General features: G+C 38.9%; 2 protein-coding genes across 3 annotated transcripts in view; one reads left to right on the forward strand and one right to left on the reverse strand.

The window, feature by feature from the left end:
• The window catches only part of INTS7 (integrator complex subunit 7), a 54737-nt gene extending 48640 nt beyond the window's left edge, over window positions 1-6097 (reverse strand). Inside the window, exons 1-2 of one of the 2 annotated variants that reach the window (XM_081024815.1) lie at window positions 5884-6097; window positions 542-671 (exon numbers count right to left, since the gene is read on the reverse strand). In XM_081024815.1, coding sequence (XP_080880941.1) covers window positions 542-671; window positions 5884-5977 — 224 coding nt within the window. In that variant the 5' untranslated portion in view covers window positions 5978-6097. The remainder of the gene's footprint in view (window positions 1-541; window positions 672-5883) is intronic. The other variant, XM_081024816.1, reaches the window with a different exon arrangement.
• A 198-nt stretch (window positions 6098-6295) lies between these two features.
• The window catches only part of DTL (denticleless E3 ubiquitin protein ligase homolog), a 53887-nt gene continuing 41056 nt past the window's right edge, over window positions 6296-19126 (forward strand). Inside the window, exons 1-5 of the mRNA XM_081025995.1 lie at window positions 6296-6483; window positions 11078-11203; window positions 11996-12094; window positions 13043-13104; window positions 13189-13309. Coding sequence (XP_080882121.1) covers window positions 6432-6483; window positions 11078-11203; window positions 11996-12094; window positions 13043-13104; window positions 13189-13309 — 460 coding nt within the window. The 5' untranslated portion in view covers window positions 6296-6431. The remainder of the gene's footprint in view (window positions 6484-11077; window positions 11204-11995; window positions 12095-13042; window positions 13105-13188; window positions 13310-19126) is intronic.

The following is a 19126-nucleotide window of genomic DNA, read 5'->3' on the forward strand; positions in this document are numbered from 1 at the left end:
GCCAGGAGGTCACATGCTCTTCCTCCTCTCTCAAGCTGACTTTACAACATCTTTTTTCCTTCAAGAGTGATATGGTGTGTGGATAAGCACATGAGTGCATAGAGGATGACAGAAAGAAAGGGGAGAGGGACTAGAGGGAAGAAGAAAAAAGAAATGGATATTTTTATTCAGTGCTTGCATGTTTCAGGCACTTCGTAGTAACATGTAATCTCAAGTTATAAAACAAGCTATTAAATCAGAAACTTCTCAAAACAATCAGTACAAAACCACAGATATTTGCAAAATATACAGGAATATATTAAGGTTGTCTTAATTTGATTTATCCTGTTATCCAAATAAGTACTCTCTAATTTATATACTTTATTTTTGCTTAAACTGTCATTAAACCTCCCACCAAAAAGTACCCACACTACCATGCGTGTCCACCAAAATGGTAACCAACCAAGTGGAAGTCCTAAAAGGCAAAAAGAATAAAGCCCACAATATAAAACAAAGATACGAACAAAGTGCTTCAGGATACTAAGGCTTTAGAAAGACTTACCCAACTCTGAAAACATCAGCTAACTTTAGGAATGCAGAATTGATGAGAATAGGGAATGGATACTTCTGAAAGAGCCGGGGAAAGCGAACAACTGCTTCACATTGTTCACCAAGTTTGCCAGATCTTAGACCTGTGAAAAACATCAAAAAGGGAGAACAGCTTACACATTTGTGGCTACAACAGTAAAGTTCTGTTTGTAATGAATTAACCTTGGTTGGGATGAAAAAGGCAAAGGAGGAAGCAGTCCATGCAGAGGGCGTCACCCACAGAGCAAGATGTTTTACCTTCCTTGAAAAACAGAAGCACAGACCCCATTGATTTGTTTAAATAATGCTGATTTAAAATGTACCAAACAGAATTTTGAATATGGCCAGAGAAATGTTTTGATCTCCCTAGTGTTGCCAAATCTTATTCTTTAAGATAAAGTAGACCCACATGCCTCTAACAAGGCCAACAGGGTAAATAAACTAAGTAATAAATTTTTTGCTGCTTTTCTGATGTAGAGTAGGATGGTACCCACTTTGCTTGCTCTAGGCCAATTTTGACTCCAGGATAAGCCAAGCTTCTGAAAAAAGGCACTAGGCACAATCAGATCTTGGTCTAAGAGGGGTTCTTTCCTTTGTTTCTATTGCTAGTTATAACCAACCTGGGGAAGAATGCCCTGATCCTAAGATCAACGATGATAAGACTGCAACTCTAAGACCAGAGATGAAGGCAGAGGGATGTGATCGCTGTTTCTACATTTTACTTTTCTTCTCTCACCAAATGGTGCCTGAAGGTAAATAGTGCTTAACTCAGGTAAAACATGTGGGTAGACACAGGTTGTCTGTAAATTGCTTATTCATTCAAAATTCACTCCACAGCAATAAAACTCATTATTCTAAACTTATTTAGCACTTAAAATGTGCAGAACATTTTTCGAGGGTACAGGTTTTCAGCCCTGGTTCTGCATCACAAACATCTGTGAAACTTTTCATAAATACACATCTTAGGGTCCCACTCCACACTTACCAAAGCCCTGGGGCGGGGCCAGGCTTTCTGTTCAGCTGCACTGAGAAAGCAGGCACAAGTACTCAATGACTATGCTCTGTCATTGGGATCTTATTTGACTGGCCTGCCTGTACTGATTACACTGGAGTAAGAAAACTAGTAGGCTGCTGAATCTGGTCCTCAGAATGACGTTAGCTGATAGACACGTCTTTAAAGACTTTGAATCTATTGCCAAGTTTTAAAAATGAGGTTGCATATAAAACTCAGGATTTCTAGCTTTTTCGAAAACTTTAAAGATCTGAAATGTCACTGAAGGTAGGAGAGTCTTGACCAAAGAAACGCTCTAGTATTGTAGGTCTGTGTTAAAGGCTAGTTTGAGTTTGATATAATTTCTGATAACAGCCACATACCCTGTTTATGATTTTCTCCAGCAATTTCTGGCTGCCTTTGGACACACATGACTAGAATAGAACCTTGGATGAGCATTTCAAGTACTGGTAAGAAAGTAAATGAAGTTAATAAATTGAGGAACCATGAAATGTAAACTGGATACAGAAGTAAAGACAGGAAGGAACTGCTAAGTAGGGGAAAGTAGAGAGATAAATATACTGGGGTGTGAATGAAAATAAAGAATGGTCAAAATAGCATTAATCAAAATGATGATGACAATGCATATTAAGTCCTTATAATGTGCCCGACACTCTACATGTATTAAAACACTTTACATGTATTAAAGCCTCACTTTATAATCACAAAAGTTAGGAAGTATTATCCCTATTTTAAAAATGAAGACACAGGCAAAGAGCAGTTAAGCAACTTGCCTAAGAAACAACAGCTAACATGGCAGAGATGGGGTTCAAATCCTGGGAATCTGGCTCTGGAAACTATGGCCCCTACCATTACGTTATGGCCCTTACCATAATGCTAAAATGCTCACCTAGCAAGCAACTAGGACAGAGGTTAAGATTAAGGAATGGGATATCTGAATTCGTGATTTCAGAGTGGTGTAATTCTGAGGGACGACAAATTCCAGGAAACTGAAGAATAACATAAATTATGGTAAACTTGGGGTTTGTGATGTACCTTAATCAAGTTTCCAAAGTAGCACACATTTCCGGGTACATATCAATCAGTGTTCTTAGCTGCAAGCAACAGAACCTAACTCTGGCTGATTTGGCAGAAAATGAATTTATTAAAAGACTAGTAAACAGTTTCAAGAGTAAACTTCTAATAACACCAAATACCACACTGCCAAACTGACTAGATGGGGGGAAACTGTTGTTGCTAGGAAACACCAGATGCTACAAGGAGCTCTGCTGTCATCTAAGAATGTAGCCAGTGCTGCCGATACCGCACACTAGGGACACTATAGCCACCACTGCTGCCAGCCCAGGGAACTGCGAGTGTACTCATCAAACCGGCCTTCTTGCATCTCTGAACTTAAATCACAGAGCCTGGAGGAGGCCTGTCTGATTGGCAGGGCGTAAGTTCACATCCAGCGCTTTAGCAAGGGAAACGAGTGAGTTTTTGCTTCCATTTTGGTGAGACAGGGCTCATGACGTGGAACATTCCTCAAGCATAGGAAGAGTGCTCACAAGATGCTAAAATGCTACCATCCACGTGACCAGTATCCACTTACAAACACTGGTAATTCACACCACCAAACAAGCACATTTTAGAGGACTCTGTCACATACATTGCTTTACCTAAGTGGTGAAAGTTATTCAAAGTGAAATCGTAACACCTATACATCTTAAAGTCTATTCACTAAAAGCGGGGAGGAGGGGGCGGATACAAACACAAGCATGCACCACACATTATAAAGTAACCTAACAACTTATAGCTTAATAAATTGTTAATGGCAAAGCCTCAATAAATTACATTAAAAAGCAGGAATAAAAACAACTGAAATGACAGTCAACTCAACTGATGATGCATTAATAATAAAGCATCCTTACCCCAAATTTCAGAAATTGTCTGTAAATACCATATATGATGGCATGTATGCCACAGTGTGCAGCACGTACATAGCATACTGATTTGTAATCATAAGCAAATTAATTTTTTTATGAATACCAACTTTCAGGAATATTTAATAATTCACTTTGTAAGTTATAAGACAGTAGCTTTTAGCCATACATGAAAACGAATCCATGGATTTCAGTAAGAACTGGAGAAGGGCCTTGGGATTTTGGGTCAGTTCATGGCCTATCAAGAGATCACTAACCAGGTCCTTCCTAATGCTGGTTTTTCTGTGGCACTGAGTTGGTAAGAGTCTGATCTAAGCCTCAATCCTACATGATCTTACAGGTCCACTTCTCAACACTGTCAGACTAAATTTGGTCTGAGAAAGAATTTGATTGGCTCACTGTGGATCATATGTCCACTTCTAAATCAATCAGTTAAGGCACGGAATTGGTCACGTGGTATAAACTTGGCTGCAGAGGTCTCTCTCTTTAGTAGGGGAACTTGTAGCCTTCTGACACTATGACATTTGGCTCACAAAATAGAAATACTGAAACAGGTAAAGGATGAGATGGCTCAATATTTGAAACACTAAACTATCTTCTAATGAACTGGCTATTTCTGTTATCTAATTTCTTAACAACTTTAAAAGGTACAGCATGGTGAGTGAAAAAGAACAAGTTTTGTTCTTGTCTTGTTCAAATTATCTTTCTGAGCCTGAGACTCATCTTGTGAAAATACCCAGGGCACTGCTGGGAGGACTGAACACAGTCACTTACTTAGTATCTAGGACTGACACCTGTTTACAGTTAAACAATAGCCATCCATTTATTTAAGGAAAATTTGTGCTATTTTGGGTTTGTTTTTTTTTTACCACAATTGCAAATTTTTAGTAATTAAACAAATACAGATTATTCATTTCTTCGGAGTCCCATCCTGATCTCTGTTCCATAACCATTGTCCTACTGTCCTTAGTGGATGAGCCCACCTGGACCAGAATGGTAGAAAATGTCTGTAGAATTGGTAGGAACATTAGCTATCAGGACATGAAACTGTCACTGGGGAATAAGCAAGGAATGATCAGAATGGGGAGGAAAAGGTTATGTAGTGTTTAAAAAACACATTTCATGTTATAATTTTATATTTCAGAGGATAAAAGCCCTATAGCTTTGGTAAAAGAAAGTTCACATCATCTTGGTTGATAGAGATGTACTAAACATTTTGTGACTCAACCAAAGGAAGAACTCATTGAAGTGCTGTGACATTTTTATGTTGATCAAACAATCTTAAAAGGCTTTTATAAAAGTCTGTGAAAATCTTATCTAGACCAACCCACTAGAAATGTTTCCAGGTTAAAAAAGAAACAAAACAAAACAAAAATTCCCCCAAACGTTAAGAGTGTCCAAGCCAAGAAGGTGGGAAATGGCTCAAAGTGGACTTAAATTAGACAGATTCTTCTAACCTGTAGTCCAGTTCTCAATACAGTATACAAAGGCTACGGTTAATCAAGATTTAACTGTATCCCAGATAACAAAATGTTTTCTCCATTCAATAAAAATCCTTGAAGTACACCGAAACAAAGGATTCATTTTAATAGTTGAGTTCTTTACTGACAAATATCTGCCCTTGCCTGCCATATCCATATCTAAGAAGGCATATCTCTTTAGCATTTAAGAAACGCTTCTTTTGCATATCACTGTATCACTTACTATTTACAACAGTCTTGCCAGCTCAATGGTATTGTACCCACTTTGCAGACAAAAATACCGAGGTTGGGTGAGGTCACGAGACTTGTACATGATTCTGAAATTCAACTCATTCTAATTTCAAAGTTCCTTCAGCTATAGCAAGCTGCCTCTCACCCCTCCACACCCTTACCCGCCCGCCTTAAGGAAACAACTGGTGGAATTTATCTGCGGGAAAATTAGCAGAGGTTTACGGATGGTCTTGGCTATTTAACCTGCCTGGTTAAGACGCACGTAATGGAATTACAGAAATCAAATAAATCGCTATAAAGTCGGTGCAAAGTCGGTTTCAACTGAACGTTCTGAAGAATAATTTCACAATTTCAATCTAGCATTCCTAAAAACTGCTTTTGGAAAATCGGGGGACTGTGCCCCCCAGTGGTCAACGCGGGCCTATCAGTGGAGCTCGCTACTTCTTCAGCTGGTGCAAAGCCAAATCCAGCAATGCTGCAATTTTCCTGCCCATTTCCCCTAGCGATCAAAACCCTGGACTCACCAGAAGCCCAGGCGCCCGCGCCCGCCCCCGCCCCCGCCCCGGGAAGCTTTGCGCATCCGCCTTCCCGGCCTCTCCCGATGCTACCACCACCTGGTGGCGCCGCTTCCACCACTCGTCTCACCCGCTCAGCCCGCTCTTTCGAATACCTTTGTCTAATTCCATAAGGGCAGAGTTAGCGTCCAGCTCCTGTTCGCCATAGCCGGCATCTGCCAGGAAAGACTTAGTTGAGTTTGACGCCATGACCCGAACAGTTACTCGGTTAGCTTATTCAAAAAGATCGTAAAGTCTGGCCCAGCACCGCCATCTTCTCCCACCACCTTCTCGCGGACTTTTCCTCCGCGCTCTGGCAAGCCGTGTTACGCATGCGCCCTGGTCAAACCGCCGTTCGCTAGCGCCTCAGCGGCCCCCCGCGCAGGCGCTCCGAGAGCTCTTGAACTCTAGGTTCCCGCGGCTAGGAGAAAAGAAGGCGGGGATTTGGAGGGGGAAGTGACTCGGCGGCGTCCGGACGCCGCTGCGGGAGCCAATCAGAGGGCGTGACGTCAGTTTGGCGGGGAGTTTGGTGGCCGGGGCTTACAGTGGCGGGAGTTGGAGGCTATAACTAGTCCTCTTCTGAGAGACGCGAGTGGCGGCTTCTGTTGAACCTGGGGGCGATTTCAAGGCTTTTCCCGTAGTTGAGCCTATTCGTCTGGTCCAGATGCTCTTCAATTCGGTGCTCCGCCAGCCCCAGTTTGGCGTCCCGAGAAATGGTGAGTAACGGCCCTAACTGCTGCTTGTTGCTGGCGGGATTCGCCTCCCCCGAAACAGCGCCTCGGACCGAGGCCGACTCCAGTGCTGACTCCAGCCCCCAAGTGAATTCGTGTTAGCACAGACTGCTGCAGAAAGCTGCACTTTCACGCCCTCCGGACGCTTGCGATCGTCGTTTGGAGTTTTAAAATGTAGCGTAGGCCGACGGACGGAGGGAAGTGCACTTCAGTGGCCTTCCTCACGGCTTCTGTCGGTGTTACACTTTCCGTGGAAAGAGCGTGCGTGCGTGTGTCTGTGCCTCGCAACAGCGGCGGGAGGTCGAGGAAACTCGTATTCCTTGATTAATTCGTTGGTTGTAGAACTTTATTGAGCCCTGTTTGTTTTCAGTGCGCGAGGGTATCAGACCCGCTGTCCGGGAACTCAGTTGTAGCATAAGTTACACAATTGCTTGGTCGATTTTTTTTTTCCCCCTCCCTGATTACTACATAAGCCTAAACATTCGAAGTCATGGAGTGAAAAATACCCATACACATCTCCCCAGAGACGACCAGTGGTAGATCGATTGAAGGACCTTTCTCCCAATGTTTTTCAATCCCAGAAGTCGTACGTATTGTTCTTTCTAAAAATGCTGTCAACATGTGTTGTTTTGGTGTTCTCCTTTAACCGTGGAGCTTGGGAATGTTTTCCTGGTAGTGCAGTAGAAATGCACCTTGTTCTCCGCAGTTCTTGCGGTTCCTTGGGTTAAAACGTGGGCAGTACGAGTTGGGGGCTGAGGTTTGGGTGTCATCGCCCTGCCAACTTCCTGGTAGGTTTCTGATGGGGCGTTACTACGCGGACTCATCTTGGATAGAAATGACATTTCATTCTTTTAAAGACGACTAAGTCTCCTTTCTCCTTGAAACCATGTGGAAAACAAAAAGGAAAGAACCTGGGAAAGACGTTTTATACTTAAGGCGTAGGTCTGGGAAAAGGATATTGAGACAGGAGTCTCTCAACTTCCTGCCCCGGATCTAAAACTTTATACCCTCCTGACCTCCTTCCCTCTTAAATAATCTTTTTTTTTTTAAATTAATTTTATTGGGGTGACAGTTGTTAGTAAAGTTACATAGATTTCAGGTGTACAATTCTGTATGACATCGTCTATAAATCCCATTGTGTGATCACCACCCAGAGTCAGTTCTCCTTCCATCACCATGTATTAAATAATCTTTTTAATTGTACTCTAAACACCCCTTTTTCTGTCTCCCTGGGACCTGGCTTGAATTACCTTCTCTGTCCTCTGTGTCGTGAGGAGCAATACAGCACAGTGTGTAAGAGCTCTGTCTTGGGGGGAAAACTTCCAGCTCCGCTCCTTACTATCTGCGTGACCTGGGACAAGCTATTGAGCCTTAATTTTTTTTAACACATTTTCTACTAACTCACCAATCTATCCGTCTACTTCTTCCCTTTCATTCACGAGTTCTCATCCGTTGTTTAGTGTTAGGCTCTGAACCTCATTTATTCTTGTGTATTGTACACTGATCTTTATGAGACCATCTCTTTCTCCCTTCCATGTAGTTGTTCCATTCTAGGCCGCTAATCTCCTTCCACCTACTCCCATGAATCATCCTAGCCTTAACCAGGGCTACTTCCACTACTACGTGCAACCTTCCTTTCCCTAGGCTTTACATCCATTCCTATGTTGCATGACTTGTATGATTGTCTTCACCCAAATGATCAGTCCCACAAGCATCTCAAACTCAAATACCAAAACCAAATTCAACTTATCCCCAAACCTGCCATATTACCTACTTTAGGCAGTGATTCATTCAACTAGTCTTCCCAGCCAGAAACCTGACAGTCAATTAAATTTGCTTCATTTTCCTCAAGATACACACCCAGTAAGTTGCCTTAAAATCTTTCGAATCTGCCCTTTCTATCCCCACTGATTTTGCCTCTTGACCATATCTGGGATCTGTTCTATGTTTACCGTTCCATTTCCTTCGGTCGAGCCCTGATACCCTCCAGTCTGGACTATAACAAGTCTCCCAAATGGCCTCTTAGTTTCCCTGTCGCCAGTTTATATTCTCCACATCACTGCCAGTGATCTCTCTAAAATCGAAATCTGATTACTCTAACGTGTACTTTTTAATTGGTATCTGAAAGTTTTTATCATAAATTTAAACCGATATAAAGGATTTCATTTCTGGCCATAATGTGAATACTGACATTTTAAAATAAAAATACTACATTACTCTTTTAAAATACATGTAATAGAATGTAAATACTATAGTGATTTGATAACCACACCAATCATTTTTTAAAAGTATGAACAAACTTTTAACTGTTAGATATTCTAAATAGTTGCTGTATTTCCTAATAGAATGTATCCTAATGTAATTTGTTTTTAAGCTTGGAAAGTTATTCTATTGATCACCCTGTCATACTCCGTGTAAAAAAAAATACATTTAAATTGATATTATCTGTGATTATAAGGCTCTAAATCTTAAAAGTTCTTCTGGATTGAATTATTGCAATTATTAGCATGAAATTAGTCAAAATAATATAGATTACTAATTTTGACAAGTAATTATTAAGCAAAAAGTAAAATTTTAACAGAAGTATATCTTTTTCAAGGGATGGATTTGGGTGTTCACGATGCCTTTACTAAAGGACGTATCCAATTGTCTCTCATTGGGGGTCCCAGAAGTTTTTATACCTTGGGTCAATGCAAGGTGCAAAATTGGGGCATGGAAATGCCTTTGTTTTGAAAGTAGAAGAAAGGTAGTGATGAAGGGAGAGGAGAAAAAGAGGGCCTTACCTTTTAGGTGATCAGTTTTAGAAATGCATATACCTGGAATTTGCGTATCAGGAAATTGATTCTCTGGAAACTCTTCTGTCCTCAGATACTCCTTGAAAAATCTGCATGTATCCTTAACTTGTACATTGAGTAAATACTAGGCTTTCCAAATGAGTGTTGTGGGGGAAAGCATTACAAGTTCATGTTGGAAACAGCACAGCGCAATAAAGATCCAAAAGCAGTTTAAGAGGCTGGTCCAAGAATGTGTTGTGAGGAGTGCAGAAATGGAGGGAACTAGTTACCAAGTCACGTTAAACCATTTGTTAGTGTTTGGATATTAGTCTATAGGTGATGAGGCAGAGTTGAAGGAGTCACTGTTTAATTGTAATGAATTAGGTCTCCATGGCATATCATTTCCAGTTCTGCCTAAATTATTCTCCATTCAGTTCTTTCTAATTCATGTATTACAGTCATTAGATCTTTTTTTAAATCCCAAATTGCAAGTAACTGTAGAACAGTCTTTTGTTTTTAAATTCATGTTGTAGATGGATATTGTTTTTAACTCTACAACATAACTACTTATTGTATTCTTCTTTTAGTGATCCTTAATGGCTTATTTACAATGATATCTGACCCTGAGGTAATATCCCCAGGAATAATTACTAACTTTGAATTGAATTTCTTTGCCTCCTTTGTACTGATTTCTTCAGGTTATCTCCATGAACATCTGAGGTTATGTCAGGCTAAGACGTCTTCTTCAGACAGTATTTTTGACGAAAAGTGAGAATTGAAAGTACCCTAAAATGTAAGAGAGTTTGTTAATTGTTTAAACAGCTCTCAATAGATTGTAACTTCATTGTTTCCTCCTATGCTTAATAAAACATTTGGTTCTCAGTAACTATTTATTGAATCAATGTTCCTTTTTTATATTGAAAATGTTTTGACCCACATATAAAAATGATAAATCTTTGAAGATGGTTTACTGTTTATACCATAGTGCACACTAGGCTTCTGACCCTAACAGAATAAACTTTCTTTCCACCCTGAATTTCTTCCTCTCTCTTGTATATTCAATGAAAAATGACTCATCTTTCAAGACTTGATGCTTGATTTCACCTCCTCTAAAGACTTCCCTGACCCTACTACTATTGGCCAGAGCTAACTGATTGTATTCTAGGGTTAGGTACGTAATGCTTTACTTTAAAATTGCTTTAATATAACTTAAGATACTATGACTTGTTAACATTTTAGAATCCTAGAATGTCAGCACTGGAAAGGGAAGAGGAAGTGAAATTAGCATTTACTTGTGAATATGTTAGTGGCTAAGGTAGGCACATTCATGTGAATTATTTCCTTTAACTCCGTGACCGTTGGATTATATGTGATTATGTTGCTAGTAACTTAAGAGTGTGCAGTAATGTTGCTTTAGAAACTCTAAAAACATGAAATTTTAGTTGAAGAGAAGGGCAATTTTAATGGTTGTGGTTGTCACCAAAGGGTGGAGGAAGAGGTAAGCTCTTTTGTAATGTGCAAAGGCCACTTGTTCCTTGCAATCTTAAATGTACTAGCAAGTCTCCACTTAAATGGTAAACCCAAAGCTATACCTCACCAGAATTTGGGAGTGCTCTTTCATTTATTCCTTTGGAAGATATCTTAGGAAAATACCAGAAACTGCATTCTGGAGGTCTATAGCTAGTGAGTGGATCTATATTAAGTATATAAAGCTTTTTAAAACAAATATCTACCTCTGCATTTGTTAAAAGTACTGAAATGTGATGATACATTGGAATTCTATAAGGAATTGTGTCTTATTTTAGGATGGTCCGCACAGTACCCTCTACAGTCACTTCTAACTAGTTATCAGTGCAACTCTAATGATGAGCACACTTCTTATGGAGAAACAGGAGTCCCAGTTCCCCCTTTTGGATGCACCTTCTCTTCTGGTAAGAAAATTGCTACCTAGCTAGGCATGGTCAGAAATAATCTATTTCACCCTTAGAGGAAAAACATATAGGGGTGTCCCCTTTTCAAGAAAAATTAAGTTGGATAGATGGTAGAGTTTTTCTAATAACTGTTCTTCCTGATTTATGAAATAGACTTTTCTTAATATCTATGAGTAATTATATATTTCCGGTAAAGCACAGGACCATTATAGCACCTTTTTTAAAAAACTGATATAGGAAAGGGTTTGCAAAGGTTCAGCCATGATGAAAACTGTTTTGCCCAGTAGATATGATACCCCTTTTGATCTGATTGAATCTATCTTTCTGTAATGCCCTGGAGAACATATGAACAGAAATAGAAGTACTTGTTACCCCTGTTAATATTTTAAGAGACAAAAAGTACATGGTTGTGAAGAGGGAATTTTAAACTAATAGGCTCAACCTGCTGGTGGCCTATATCATATGCCTTTATGTGCCATTGGCCAGTACCATTCCTGTTTTAAGTACTACCCTTGATTCTCCCCTTCTCTACATAAGAGATTATCTGAAGATAATTTTGGTGGTTTTGAGTCATTTCCTAATTTAGATATTATGGAAAATTTTAAGCAATTTTTAATTCAGATTACCTCTCTACCATACCAGATGCCATTTGGGTAGAATCATTTTCCCTCTTTTTAAGCAGACTGTGTTTACCTTATAGCTTTCAATTAATCTATATTATATTATTTATATAGTTTTATATTCAGTTCTAAAATTTTCGTGTTATTTACATATTCTTTATTTCTTATTTAGCTCCTAATATGAAGCATATACTAGCAGTTGCCAATGAAGAAGGCTTCGTTAGATTGTATAACACAGAATCACAAACCTATAGAAAGAAGTGTGTCAAAGGTAAGTCTTGGTCTAAAATTTTTGTTTTAACATTTTTAATTCATAAAGCCTCAAGTAAATTATTATTTGAATACATTCCCAATTATATTTACTTGTTAGGTTGGTGCAAAAGTAATTGCGATTTTTGCAATTATTTTTAACCTTTTAAACTGCAATTACTTTTGCACCAACCTAATAATTATATCTGTTTAGGGACAGGCTAAAAGTAAATGGTGGATTGCCTTTCTGTCAATAAATGCATCTTCTATACATAAGCCAAAGTTCTACTTACCTTAAGGAGCTGATAACTTGGAACTAGTAAGTCACGTTGAAATCAACTAAAATAAAACAAAGGCTGTAAATGATGTAGAAGTACAAAGAAAATGCCCCAGGAGTTGAAGAGAAAGCTTCTCGTGTAGAGAAGGGGAGGAAAATTTTTCATGAAGGATATGACATTTGACTTGGATTGTGGTATATAGACCAATGGAGATGAATGGACACTCCGGGTGGAGGGGAAAGCATTAGCAAAGGCTTAAAGATAAGAAAGAATAGGATATAATAAGGAAATAGGAAGTAATCCAGTTTGGTTGGAATTAGATATATGGAGAACAGTGAGAGATAAGCCCAGAGACTAAGATAAAAGACAAAGCCTACGGAAGCTTGAGTGTCAAACTGAAGTACTTTAGACTCCATTCAGAAAGCACAATGAAGATTTTTGAACTGGAAAATGTTTTAGAAAGATTTCATTTTAAAGAATACCTATATTGCTAGTCACCTCATGGAAAGGAACTTGATCTCATAATGGTAGTGCTATGTGGTAATGAATGTTCTGTATTATATCACTCTTTACATCTTCCTTCTCCATTATAATACTCTGTGGCCCATGGACCATAGGGTGCTAAGTGCTATTGATAAGACTACCACAGAACATAATCTAGACATTTCACATTCACCATTTTCTTTGTTTAGAATGGATGGCTCACTGGAATGCTGTCTTTGACCTAGCCTGGGTCCCTGGTGAACTTAAACTTGTAAGTGACTTTCATCTTATTGGGATCTGAGTAAATACTGGTAGAGGGTTGCTTTATGAAATTGTGATAACTTGTTTTTTAAAGGTTACAGCAGCAGGTGATCAATCAGCCAAATTTTGGGATGTAAAAGCTGGTGAGCTTCTTGGAACGTGCAAAGGTCATCAGTGCAGTCTCAAGTCAGTTGCCTTTTCTAAGTTTGAGAAAGGTAGGTTTGTGCCTATCACCTTTCATCTCCTTAACCTCCGTTTCGACAGGATAATAAGCTGAAATTGTGTCCCCTTTCCCCTATCAAAGTTGCTACTTTACCTACATGGATGATTGAGATTCTAATATAACTGAAAATCTAAATGCAATGGAGTTGTGTTTTAGTCTTATTCCTGTGGGCATTGTCTCCAACTTGTCCCTGAAAATCAAACATCTTCAGGTAATTTTTTTCTATAATCTTGTAGATAAGGTATAAATGTATTAACAGCCACATTACCTGTGTTCAACTTTGAGTGTCTTTTGAAGTCTAAATCCTGTACTAGACACTCATTAACTCTATTTGTGAAATAGTTACTTTAACTCTACTTGTAAAACTTAAATGGCAATGTGAGACTGGGCTGGGAAACCTGATAAACGACATAATTCTCTGCCTAACAATTTATCATAATTACTTTAAATGTCTCAATTCCATAGTATGTTTTCAACTGTTATTAACTCAAAATTGATCTTTCCACCTTTATTTTACTATTATGATGGAGAAGGAAGGTTAAAGAGTGATGCAATACAGAATACTACTGTAGCAGTTGGGAGAAACTAAGCAGAGGTATCTGAATGAGTTCTCCAGTTATGGATTTTTGTTTTCTTCTCCATTTATTTCTGTGTTTTTTTTTTACAAATAGACCAACAAACTTTCATTTCAAAGAAGTGGCTGAATTAGTCTGATTTTAATCTCAGAATAATAGAATCAAACACTACAGTCTTCTTTATCATTAAAAAAACACTCCATTTTTTAAAGGAATATTTTTACTTACTTACCTGACCTCTCAAGTTTATTAAACTGAGTTGTTTAGCTGTTTGAACTCAAAAAAGGGTCAATTTTTTTTTTTTTTTTTTTTTTTTAGATTTTTTTGGGGAAGGGGAACAGAACTTGATTGGGGAACAGTGTGTACTTCCGGGACTTGTCCAAGTCACGTTGTTGTCCTTTCAGTCGTAGTTGTGGAGGGCGCAGCTCAGCTCCAGGTCCAGTTGCCGTTGTTAGTTGTAGGGGGCGCAGCAGGAGTGGAACTGGCAACCTTGTGGTTGAGAGGACGCGTTCCAACAAACTGAGCCATCCAGGAGCTCAGCAGCAGCTCTGCTCAAGGTGCTGTGTTCAATCTTAGTTGCAGGGGTGCAGCCCACCATCCCTTGCGTGAGTCAGTAACCTTGTGGTTGAGAGCCCCCGCTCCAACCAACTGAGCCATCTGGCCACCCGGGAGTTGAGTGGCAGCTCATTGACTTCATTCTAGTTGCCGAGGGTGCAGCTCGCTGGCCCATGTGGGAATTGAACTAGCAGCCCTGTTGCCCAGAGCTCACGCTCTAACCAACTGAGCCACCCGTCTGCCCCAAAAAGGGTCAATTTCAATCTACTGTGATTGTTGTTGAGACCAGAACCTTGAAAAGGAAATATATGGCATAGATTTTTTTATCTGCATAACTTTTTATGAATATATCTGTTGTATAAATTTAGGTATGCTTGTGTTCTAGTTTGCTACACTCCTGTGTCAAGGGTTCATTTTGAGTTTATGAAAATAATTTAAGATCAAAAAAATTTACTAAAGGTAAACTTCTTTAAAGGGTAATAGAAAAGAGAAGCACCATATCTTTTGGTCTCTGCTTGATTTTTAAAACTGTGTACATTGAATCTATACTAATGTGTTCTGGTAGAAAAAGCACCGAATTAGAAATTTGAGCAGGTGGTTTTTATCATGGTTTCCAGTACACAGGTGCCCTCATGTGAATTAGTCTGGTTGGACACTGCCCCCAAGGACACATAGACTGGTTAATAAAACACAGATTAGATTTTAGCCTCTACTTCCTCAGCTAAGTGTCCTGATGCAGGGACAACCACACATAGAAGCCATGTGTTTTGTTCTGGTTTCTGCCTCTAAACTCTTGGGCAAAGGCATTTTTATCTCCCTGGATCTTCATTTTCTTTTTTTTAAAGATTTTACTGGGGAAGGGGAACAGGACTTTATTGGGGAACAGTGTGTACTTCCAGGCTTTTTTTCCAAGTCAAGTTGTTGTCCTTTCAATCTTAGTTGTGGAGGGTGCCGTTCAGCTTCAAGTTGTTGTCCTTTCAGTCTTAGTTGTGGAGGGCGCAGCTCAGCTCCAGGTCCAGTTGCTGTTGCTAGTTGCAGGGGGCGCAGCCCACCATCCTTTGCGGGAGTCGAACCAGCAACCTTGTGGTTGAGAGGACATGCTCCAACCAACTGAGCCGTCCGGGAGCTCAGCGGCAGCAGGGGGCATGGTCCACCATCCCTGTGGGAGTCGAGGAATTGAACCAGCAACCTTGTGGTTGAGAGCCCACTAGCCCATGTGGGGATCGAACCGGGAGCCTTCGGAGTTAGGAGCATGGAGCTCTAACCGCCTGAGCCACCGGGCCGGGCCATTCATTTTCTAATTTAATGAAATTAATACTTATTCTACTTAAAAAAATGCTGTAAACTATAAAAGTGAGGTGAGAATATGATCTCACTTATATATGGAATCTAAAGAAAAGACTATGTGAATGAACTAATCAGAAACAGTTTTGGGGACACAAAGAAAAAACCGAGAGTTGTTAGATGGGTGTGGGGTGGGGGTTGGGGATAAGGGGAAAGGTGAAGGGATTTGGAAGCAGCTGGTAACCACAAGATGGCCTCAGGGTTTTTTTGAAAATTAATTTGGGGAAGGTATTCAATAATGTTGTAAAGATTTTGTTGGGTATCCGATGGACATGCGTCCTATTTGGGAGACCACCTCAGGGATACTGTGGATACCTGATCATGGCATTGTACACCAGAAGCTAAACATTAATGAATGCCAACTATAATTTTATATATATAATGTGATGGTTCAGTGTGAGGTCGGAGGGATAGTGGATGGGGGGAGGGGGGTTCACAGTGTGAGGGATATAAATGATGAACGTCTAAGTATTGCCTTGTCTTGTACACCTGAAACTAATAAATAAATAAAAAAATAAATTAAAAAAAAATAAAAGTGAGGTGAGATGTGAATGCATTTAAAAAAACAACAAAACCGAGGACCACGTAAATACTTAGCAGTTTTTTTGTAACTTGGTAGAAAAGACCATTGATCTAATTCTTTCAGCCCTCCATGGGCAGGATACAAATAATGCTAATAGGACATAGTCATACTAGTGGAATTTACCTTTCTTAAATATCTACCACCTGAAAGCAAGGGAAATTGACACATAGGTGTGTGTGTTTGTGTGGCTTAAGTGGTGCCAAAACTTCTTTGTGGATAATTTGAAATGATTATGGATAATTTAAAACTTACCTTCAAATTTGCACTTTCTCATTCTTCATTCTCTAGTTTAAGGCTAATCCTTCACAGGCCACTGGTTCTCAATCCTGACTGCACATAGTCACCTGGGAAGGTTTTTTTAAAATACCCATTAAATGTGACTCTCTAGGAAGTGAACCAGGCATGTATTTAAAAAAAATTTTTCAATTACAGTTGACATTCAGTATTATTTTATATTAGTTTTAGGTGTATAGCATAGTGGTTAGACATTTATATAATTTACAAAGTGATCCCTCCAATAAGTTTAGTGCCCACCTGGCACTATACATAGTTATTACAGTATTATTCACTATGTTCCCTATGCTGTACTTTACATCCCCATGACTATTTTGTAACTACTAATTGGTATTTCTTAATCCCTTTACCTTTTTTACCCAGTCTCCCAATCCCCCTCCCATCTGGCAACCATCATTTTGTTCTCTGTATCTATGAGTCTGTTTTTGTTTTGTTTGTTCGTTTATTTTGTTCTTTAGATTCCACATGTAAGTGAATATTTATATGTGGCATCTATTTTTTTTAAGGGATTTTCCTCAAGGGATTCTAATGTGCAGTTAAGATTGAGAGACGTTCTTGATGACCTTAACACCACACCCCACAGCTCCTGTATCTTCAAGCTTTCCCTCACTGTTGGTTCTTTCTCCACAGGAAAGACTCAAGCGTTTCTGTGGCCTGTCCCAAAAACAGCTTAACCTTGTGTTCCCCTTTAGCTATCCCTAATTTCCTATCTCCTCTTCTAAGTTTCCAGGACTAATCAAAAGATGGTTAAGTTTCCTCATCTCAGTGTTCAATCTGTTTTCCAATTCTAGCTTTCTTCCTGAAATCAGTCTTTCTTGTACTTGTGAAATATTTGACACTTCTGGCCATTTAAAATGTTTTATAAAGTTCTTTTCTTCCTTGGAATCTGTGATGCCACTCCCTCTGGTTCTCATTCTTTGTTTATTCCTTCGTAATTGCTTTTGTGAACTTCACCTCCTTACCTAATTTGAAGTGTTAGCATGACACAGGATTTGGTATTTGGCCTTATTTTCCTTTCAGTCTCTACCTTCTCCCCGGACAATTTGATCTATTCCAATTTTGTTTTGTTTTTTGCTCCACTTGTATTGAATCAGATTTTATTTCCAGCCTTAATCTTGCCTTCAAATTCAACATATACAAAGCCAAACTCGTGATTTCCCCTTGCAACACCATCTTCACCCTATCCTCTGGTATCATTTCCCTTCAGCCTAAAGAACTTCCCTTAACATTTCCTGGAATGTGAGTCTGGTTGTAATTAATCCTCTGTGTTTTTCCTTTATCTGAAAATGTCTGTATTTTATCTTCATTCTCTAGGAATATTTTTGTTGGATATAAAATTTTGGATTGACACTTTTTTCTTTTCATTACTTGAAGATGTTTTCCACTGTCTTTCATTGGTTTTGTTGAGAACTCTGTAGCCATTTGAGTCTTTCCCTGTATGTATTGTGTTGTTTTTCCTGACTGCTTTCAGGATTTTCTCTATTTTTGGTTTTCAGCAGTTTGACTATTATGTGTCCAGGCATGGTTCCCTTCAAACTTATCCTTTTTGAAGTTTGCTGAACTTTTTGTATATGTAAATTTATGAATGTGTTTCCCTGAATTTGGGAAGTTTTCTGCTATTATTTCTTGAAATATTTTTCTGCCCAGTTGTTTCTCTAACAATTACTTATATATTAGATTTTTTGAAATTGTTCCATGAATCCCTGAAACTTTGTTATTTTTTCAGTTTTCTTAAATTTGAGCTATAATTAACACACCATAAAATTCATCCATTTAAAGTGTACATTTCAATTATTTTTAATTTACTTACAGAATTTTACAACCATCACCACAATCTAAGTTTAGAACATTTTTATCAGACCAAAGAGAAACCAGAACCCATTAGCAGTACTTTCCATCTGCCTCCTATATCTACACAATCTAAACTAGTGTCTGTCTCTATAGATTAGCCTATTTTGCACATTGATACAATATGTGGGCTTTTGTAACTGGCTTCTTTCACTTACTGTAATGTTCAATCCAATTTTTCTTTTTACTTCAAATTGAATGATTTCTATTCTTTGTCTTCAAGTTAACTGACTTTTCCTCTGTTCTCTCCATTCTGCTCTTAAGCCTATCCAGTGAATTTTGCCATTTCAGAAATTGTGTCTTTCAGTTCTAAAATTTCTATTTGTTTTTGATAAGTTCTGCTTCTCTGCTAAGATGTCTCACCTTTTCATTGATTATGAATGTCTATTTCTTTACTTCACTTGATATAGTTACATTTGCTTTACAACCTTATTTGAGAAATCTTCATCTGAGTTTTGAGGTTGGCCTCTGTTGATTCCTTTTCCCTTGAGAATGACTCACTTTCCTGGCTCTTTTTATGTCAAGTAATTGAAGTTTCACCTTGGGCATTGTGGATGGTATGTTGGACTCTGGACTCTGTTATATTACTCAGAAAAGAGGTGATGTTTTT

This window comes from Rhinolophus hipposideros (assembly GCF_964194185.1).
Source record: "Rhinolophus hipposideros genome assembly, chromosome: 19".
NCBI lineage: Eukaryota > Metazoa > Chordata > Mammalia > Chiroptera > Rhinolophidae > Rhinolophus > Rhinolophus hipposideros.